We start from the raw sequence: 8953 nt of genomic DNA, 5'->3' as shown, positions 1-8953 counted from the left end.
CCCCTCACACACACTCACAGCCCTCACCATCACCACCACTCCCCCCTCACACACACTCACAGCCCCCACCATCACCACCACTCCCCCCTCACACACACTCACAGCCCTCACCATCACCACCACTCCCCCCTCACACACACTCACAGCCCCAACCATCACCACCACTCCCCCCTCACACACACTCACAGCCCCCACCATCACCACCACTCCCCCCTCACACACACTCACAGCCCCCACCATCATCACTCTGCCCTCACACACACTCACTGCCCCCACCATCACCACCACTCACGCCTCACACACACTCACAGCCCCCACCATCACCACCACTCCCCCCTAACACACACTCACAGCCCCCACCATCACCACTCTGCCCTCACACACACTCACTGCCCCCACCATCACCACCACTCACGCCTCACACACACTCACAGCCCCACCATCATCACAACTCCCCCATAACACACATTCACAGCCCTCACCATCACCACTCCCCCTTACACACACTCACTGCCCCCACCATCACCACCACTCCCCCCTCACAGCCCTCACCATCACCACCACTCCCCCCTCACACACACTCACAGGATCTAGTCTTAATTGCTGAGACTTATCAGGTGTCTGTTCCTTGTCATGGTAAGAGGGAGGAGATTAAAACTGCTTTACTTGATCAATTGGTTGCTTTAAAGGTGTTGCCGGATGGAGAGGTGGCAGTCAGTGCGCAGGTTGCAGGTGAGGGTGCAGGTGCTTTCTCACTGGTTGTGGAGGAGTCTACTATCAGTGCGGTACCACCTAGTACAGGATCCAAACTTTCTGATCCTCTGATAGCAGTGCGCCTTAAGGAGTTGGATATGGAGACACGATGGCAGGAGCGTGAGATACAGTTACTGAAGGTGATGGCTCTGGAGATTGAAGCTGAGAAGGCTCTGAGGTTATACCAGTTGCAGACTGGACCTTCAGGTGCAGGCTCTGCAAGAGGTGACCCTTTGCCACTACAGCTGGGTGCTTTTTCAGAGTCTACTGAAAGGAGAGCTTCTGGCCCTGTTTCCATTCTTCCTGGTCCTACTTCTACTCCTTCTGGCCCTGCTTCCACACCTTCTACCCTGTTTATTCCTTTGCCAGCTGCTGCTCATTCTTCTGTGACATCACCAGAACCGGTTGCTGCATTTGATGTAGGTAAGCATATTAAGTTAGTACCTCATTTTAGAGAATCAGATGTGGATTCTTATGTCCCTGCTTTTGAATGAATTGCCTCTGTTTTGCATTGGCCTAAGGAAGTCTGGCCTCTGTTGTTGCAATGCAAGCTGGAGGGAAAAGCTCAAAAGGTATGTGCAGCATTATCTTTAAGTCAGAGTTTGGATTATGAGGTGGTGAAAAGCAGTATTTTACATGCATATGAGCTTGTGCCTGAACTTACCGCCAACTTACAGACATGTGGAGTTTGCACGTGAGAAAAGTGGTGTAGTGCCTCTAAAGCTACTAGTTTTGAACAGTTACAGGAACTCATTTTATTGGAGGATTTTAAATTCTGTTCATGAAAATATTGTGGTTCATTTAAATGAGAAGAGTTCTTTCTCTTGCAGATGCAGCGGTGTATGCAGATGAGTTTGTATTGACTCATAAAACTGTTTTTACATCGCCAGTACGGTCTGACCGTGTGGTAGGAAGGGATTGCGCATTAACACATGCTGCATTTGTTGCTCCAGTAAAATGTGAGGTACCACCTAAAGTGTTCCAAAAGGGTCATTATGATGGTGAGACACGTGTTTGTTTCTTTTCTTGTAAACCTGGACATTTGATCGCAGATTGTAAAGCTTGGCAGAAGAAAAGAAACAAACAGCATATCAAAAGTGTGGGTCTAGCACAATCGGATGCCATGTTGTCTTTGCAAAGCTTCAAATCTTGCCTGGATGAAGGGTATAAGCCTTTTTTATTGGCTGGGTGGGTTTCAATCGTAGATCAGGACCATGATTTGCAACCTGTTAAAATATTACAAGATACTGGGGCTGCTCAGTCATTTATTTTGGAAAGTGTGTTGCCATTCTCAGAAAAGACGTTTTGTGGGTCTTCTGTTTTAGTACAGGGCATTGAAATGGGTCATCTTTAAGTTCCCTTACACACAATTTATTTGAAATCTAATTTAGTTAAAGGTTGCTGTGCGAGATAAGTTGCCAGTTGCAGGTGTCTCCCTCATTCTTGGGAATGATTTGGCTGGAGGAAAAGTGTTTCCTTTGCCAGAAGTGAGTGTGATGCCTGAAACTGGTGACATCGACCCAAAGTTTTTATCTTTGTTCCCTGGTTGTGTGGTAACAGGGGCTCAAGCTCATAAAATTCCAAAGGTACCCCTTTTAGGGACATTTATGGCACCTCAAGGTCCATCAGTAGTGAAGGAGGCAAACGCAAGTGGTGACAAAAAATTATTTGGGGAAGTGATTAAGACAGGGTTAAAAATTGGGAGAAAGCAGTTGATTGAAGCTCAGCAAGGTGATGCATCTTTAGCCTTGTGTTTTGCTAAAACTGTTCTGGAGGGGGATATAAATAAATCAGCGGTTGCTTATTATGTGAGTGAGGGAATTTTAAAGCGAAAGTGGACACCTTCAGGAACCTCTGATTTGGGTTGTAACACTATCCATCAGATCATTATTCCAGAGGCTTATAGAGGTCCTGTTTTGAGCCTAGCACATGAGAATGCATTTTCTGGTCATTTAGGAGTTACTAAGACTTATGACCGTATTTTGAGACATTTCTTTTGGCTGGGACTCAAGAGTGATGTTTCAAATTTCTGTCGTTCTTGTCACACATGCCAACTTGTAGGTAAACCCAATCAGTCAATTCCATCAGCTCCCCTTCCTCCAATACCGGTTATGGGGGAGCCTTTTGAGAAAATCATTCTGAATTGTGTGGGTCCATTGCCAAGGACAAAGGCAGGACATGAGTATTTGTTGACAATAATGTGTTCTGCTACTCGTTATCCTGAGGCCATTCCCTTACGCACCATCAGCTCCAAGGCAGTGGTCAAAGCTTTGGTGAAATTCTGCTCTACATTTGGGTTGCCCAAGGTTATTCAAACAGATCAGGGTTCCAAATTCATTTCAATTTTCATTTCATTTTTTCCTCAAGTGATTAATGAGATGTAACTTAAACATCAAGTAGCTAGTGCTTATCACCCAGAATCACATGTTAAAATCTATGCTGCGCAAATATTGCTTTGAATCAGAACGTGATTGGGATGAGGGAGTCATTTTCTTTTGTTTGCTTTACGGGAGGTTGTTCAGGAATCTCTTGGATTTAGTCCTGCCCAGTTGGTGTTCGCACATACAGTTCTGGGTCCACTTAGAATGCTCCATGAGCAACTGAGTGCTGAGCAGTTGTCAGAGAAACACAATGTGTTGGAGTATGTGAGTGCGTTTCGTGAACGTCTGCATAACGCTTGTAAAATAGCTATGGCTTCATTAACTGCTGCTCAAGTTAAAATGAAACGTCGTTTTGACAAAAGAGCAAGGTGTCATGAATTTCTCCCTGGGGATAAAGTTTTAGTATTCTTGCCTATCTCTGGTTCAGCCTTACAGGCTAAATTTTCTGGTCCTTATGTAATTGAATCCAAACTTAGTGAAACAGATTATGTGGTTAAAACTCCTGACCGGAAAAGGAAAAGTCGCGTCTGCCATATTAATATGCTAAAGGCCTATGTATGTCGTGGTCCTATGGGAAGCTGTGATGTGTTGCCTACTGCTAAAACCACTACTTCTACTGTTGCTGTTCTCCCACTTGTGTATAACTCTGAAGAAGATGGGTTAACATTGCATAGTGTACCTGTTGTGCCTGCACGTTTATCCAATTCGGAGATTTTTAGCTGATTTACCTTCACACTTAATCCATTTATCTGAGTGATCATGAGGATGTGATAAATCTTATTCAAGGTCACTTATCTTTGTTTTCAGATATTCCATCTCAGACGTCCCTTGTGCATCATGACATAGATGTTGGTGATCACAGACCCATTAAACAAAATGCGTATCGGGTTAATCCAGTTAAAAGGAGTTTAATGCAAAAGGAATATTTGGTGGACACAGGGTTTGCTGTTCCCAGCACAAGTTCTTGGAGTTCTCCATTCATAGTGGTGCCAAAACCTGACTGGTCAGTGCGTTCCTGTACAGATTACAGGAGAGTTAATTCTATTACTGCACCTGATTTGTTTCCACTTCCTAGAATGGAGGACTGTATTGATAGAGTTGGATCTGCAAAACTCGTTACAAAACTAGATTTACTAAAAGGTTACTGGCAAGTACCATTAGCCCAGCGTGCCTCTGACATTTCTGCTTTTGTAACTCCTGATAGTTTTCTACAATATACAGTTCTTCCTTTTGGGCTTAGAAATGCTCCTGCTACTTTTCAACGTTTGATGAATCGTGTGTTGGTTGATATAACCAATTGTGATGTGTATTTGGATGATATTGTCATTTATTCATCTAGGTGGGCTGACCATTTGCAAACTCTTTTAGAAGTGTTCAGTCAGTTGCAGAATGCCTCCCTTACATTAAATTTAGCAAAATGTGAATTTGGTAAAGCAGTAGTTACTTACTTGGGTCGTGAGGTTGGCCAAGGTCATGTCCGGCCCTGTACATGCTAAAATTTCTGCCATTTTGGACTTTCCTGCTCCCACTAACCGGCGTGAGTTAAGGAGATTTTTAGGAATGGCTGTTTTTTACTATGCGTTTTGTAGAAACTTTTCTAGTCTAGTGTCTCCTCTTACTGACCTACTTCAAAAGGGTCAGCTATTCGTGTGGTCTCCAGAGTGTAAGTTAGCTTTTGACGCCGTCAAAGCTGTTTTGTGTAACTCTCCAGTCCTTACTGCACCAAATTGAGGTACCTTTTTAAACTTAAAGTAGATGCAAGTGGGACAGGTGCAGGGGCTGTCTTGCTACAGGAAGACCACCAAGGCATTGACCATCCTGTTTGTTATTTTTCAAAAAAAATTCAACAAACATCAGTTGCATTACAGTACTGTTGAAAAGGAAACGTTAGCTCTTTTGTTGGCTTTACAACATTTTGAAGTTTATGTTGGGTCAAGTTCGGTGCCGATAGTGGTTTACACTGGTCATAACCCACTGGTCTTAATCGAATGAGCAATCATAATCAACGTCTCTTGAGATGGTCATTGTTGGTACAATCTTTCCCTCTAGAGATGCATCATAAAAAGGGAAGTGAAAATATTGTTGCTGATGCTTTGTCACATGTTTCATTTTATACAGTTTCAAACATATTTGATTCTGTAGGGTGGGGGTGTTGCATCTAGTGACTTATTTGTGTTTTGTGTTTCTCTACTCTCTGAGTAAATGCCTCAGGTGCTGCTGATTTGTTGCTGGAACCGTGCTCTGGTTGGCTGACAGGATTAAGGTGGAACAGATAAAGCCCTGCTGGTTGACTGAAAGAAGCTCCTCCTCTTCCTCATTGCCATTGCTTCTTCCTGGTAGACTAAGGCTTGTTTGTGTGTGTATGTTGGAATGCTATTGTGTGATTCAGCTACCTAATGTATGAATTTTTTTGTTTGTTAGGGAGTTAGGTTATGTTTTTGTATTTTCTTAATTATTTTTGGATGGAAAGGGGTTTTGATTATTTTGGGCTTAGATCACTCCTGACGCTTTGCTTCCATTATAGCCTTACAGTCAATAAAACATTTGGAGACTGGAGTGTTGTGACATTGTGTGGTTTTCTTGGTCTAGTGGGATTGAAGTGTGAGGAGTTGGGAGAATTTTTTTTTTTTTTTTTTTTTCCTCTCATTATGTTGCAGCTTACCTAGACGGGCTGTAACAACCCCCCTCCCCTGAAAGGACTGAGGCAGGAGAGTGCAAGTGTTCAGACACCCCTGGAGAAACAGTAGCTAATAAAAATACGTAAGACATTCTATTAGCTTTTATTTTTAACACATTGGGATAGTAAAACAAAACATTATCAATTATTCATACATTTCACATTTAATGTGTTTTATCTTCCAATGTTTATATTCAGTATATAAACAGGTGCAGTAGTCTATATAACATGTTCCCTCTCCGAAAACCAACAACACACTAATCTCATGGTGTACTCAAACTTTTGATTAACTCTGTACTGCAGTTAGTAACAGAAAGGAAGCTCATCTTCCTGTTTGAACCCAACCCATGTACAGTGGACCCTCCATATCCACAGGGGACTGGACCCTCCTCTGACACCACAATCTGCAGGTGATCACGTCCCTTCTGTAATTTATAGTGTTTGGGAATAACCACAGTCACATCCTCTAATACACTTTAAATCACCTCTAGGCTGATTATTAACATAATACAGAGGTCAATGTAAATGCTTAATATGACATAAATGACTTTCACACTGAAGTCTTGTATAAAAAGACTTCTCACCAGTGTGTGTGTGTGTGTGTGGATTGAGTGTTCTGAGCAGTGTGGATTGTATAGCGTCCTTGGGTGTCTAGAAAGGCGCTATATAAGTGTAAAGATATATACATGCATACATATTATATCAAATATTTTATGGATAATAGAGTAATACTTTAATACTGAAAAAGAATTTTTCTAATATTCTAATAAATGTTGTGGCTTCCTATCAATCATAGTCCTTTAGAACTGTCCTAACTTCTCCAACTCCTCCATCTCTCTAAACCCACCCTGAATAATGGCCTTAGCTCCTCCCCCTGAGAAACTGAGGAAGAATGAAAGGATGGAGAATCATCCCCAGACGGTGTTTAATGTCCTTCATTCAGTGTTTAATTTTATCACCTGTTACTGCACTCATATTTCTGCTGTTATTAAACAGATACAGCGCTGTATAAATTCACTATACATCAGCGGACTTTCCTGAAACTCAGACACAGGAGGTTTATTACTTTCAGTCAAACTTTTACACTAAAATCCCACACGAGAGGCATAAAGGAATAGTAAAGGAAACAAAGAAAAATAAAATGAAAATGTGTGGACACTGCAAAGAGCATCAAATCACACACAAATACACAACTATTCAATCTGACACAACGTCACTGAGGAGTTATATTCAACCCTAAACCCAGCACAGAGGGGTTCAGTGAATGTGGTGGTGAGTGTGTGTAAGTGTGTGTGTGTGTCAGTGGAGACGCTGTAGAAGGACAGAGTGCCAGCGTCATTGTCCACATACACTCCTACTCTGTTAGACCTGGAGGGAGGAGGAGGGAGAGCAGTGATCTTCTTATTGTGAAGGACAGAGTAACTGTTATTAGAGCAGATTAGACTCCAGGACTTTTCATTCCATCCAAACCAACTGTCAAACCTGTCTCCTTTTCTTCCAATTGATTTATACGCCACTGAAATATCAACCTTCTCCCCACTCCACTCAGTTTCCCAGTAACAGCGTCCAGTCAGACTCTCTCTGCACAGAACCTGCGGCCAGTCGAATCTCTCTGGATGATCAGGATACGACTGTCTCTCCTTCACCCACTCCACCTTCCTGTTCCCCTCAGACAGAGAGAGGTGTGTGTTTACTGTGTTTCGGTCCAATGTGAGCTCAGAGGCATCTGCACACAACAAGATGCACAACACACAATCAGATACACAACACACAATCAGATACACAACACACAATCAGATACACAACACACAATCAGACACACGACACACAATCAGATACACGACACACAATCAGACACACGACACACAATCAGATAAATGACACACAATCAGACAAACAACACACAATCAGATACACACCACACAATCAGACAAACAACACACAATCAGACACACGACACACAATCAGATAAATGACACACAATCAGACAAACAACACACAATCAGATACACACCACACAATCAGACAAACAACACACAATCAGACACATGACACACAACAAGATACACAACACACAATCAGACACACGACACACAATCAGATAAATGACACACAATCAGACAAACAACACACAATCAGATACATGACACACAATCAGACAAACAACACACAATCAGATACATGACACACAATCAGACAAACAACACACAATCAGATACACGACACACAATCAGATAAATGACACACAATCAGACACACGACACACAATCAGATAAATGACACAATCAGACAAACAACACACAATCAGATACATGACACACAACAAGATACACAACACACAATCAGACAAAAACACACAATCAGATACATGACACACAACAAGATACACAACACACAATCAGACACACAACACACAATCAGATACATGACACACAACAAGATACACAACACACAATCAGACAAAAACACACAATCAGATACATGACACACAACAAGATACACAACACACAACCCACAATCAGACACATGACACAAAATCAGATACACAACACACAATAAGACACACAACACACAAAGAGACACATGACACACAATCAGATTCACAACACACAATCAGACAAACAACACACAATCAGATACATGACACACAACAAGATACACAACACACAACCAGATGCACAACACACAACCCACAATCAGACACATGACACAAAATCAGATACACAACACACAATCAGACAAACAACACACAATCAGATGCATGACACACAACCAGATACACAACACACAATCAGATACACAACACACAATAAGACACACAAGCAGACACATGACACACAACAAGATGCACAACACACAACCCACAATCAGACACATGACACAAAATCAGATACACAACACACAGTAAGACACACAACACACAAGCAGACACATGACACACAATCAGATACACAACACACAAACAAATAAACAATACACAAACAAATAAACAACACACAATCAGACACGACACAATCAGAAACGCAGCACACAATCAGATACACAACACACAACCCACATCATGACCAGCTGCATCACTGTCTGGTTTGGAAACTGCACTGTGGCAGATCGCAAGTCCCTCCAGTGGATCGTGAGGACAGCT

At 42.3% G+C, this 8953-nt stretch overlaps 1 protein-coding gene across 1 annotated transcript in view; it reads right to left on the bottom strand.

The window, feature by feature from the left end:
* Positions 1 to 5842: 5842 nt before the first annotated feature.
* LOC136678672 (ribonuclease inhibitor-like) overlaps positions 5843 to 8953 on the bottom strand; it is a 119977-nt gene continuing 116866 nt past the window's right edge. Inside the window, exon 14 of the mRNA XM_066656763.1 lies at positions 5843 to 7537. Within this exon, the coding sequence (XP_066512860.1) occupies positions 7005 to 7537 (533 nt within the window). The 3' untranslated portion in view covers positions 5843 to 7004. The remainder of the gene's footprint in view (positions 7538 to 8953) is intronic.

This window comes from Hoplias malabaricus, chromosome 2 (genome assembly GCF_029633855.1).
Source record: "Hoplias malabaricus isolate fHopMal1 chromosome 2, fHopMal1.hap1, whole genome shotgun sequence".
Lineage (NCBI taxonomy): Eukaryota > Metazoa > Chordata > Actinopteri > Characiformes > Erythrinidae > Hoplias > Hoplias malabaricus.
This window is presented reverse-complemented; position numbering and strand designations above follow the sequence as displayed.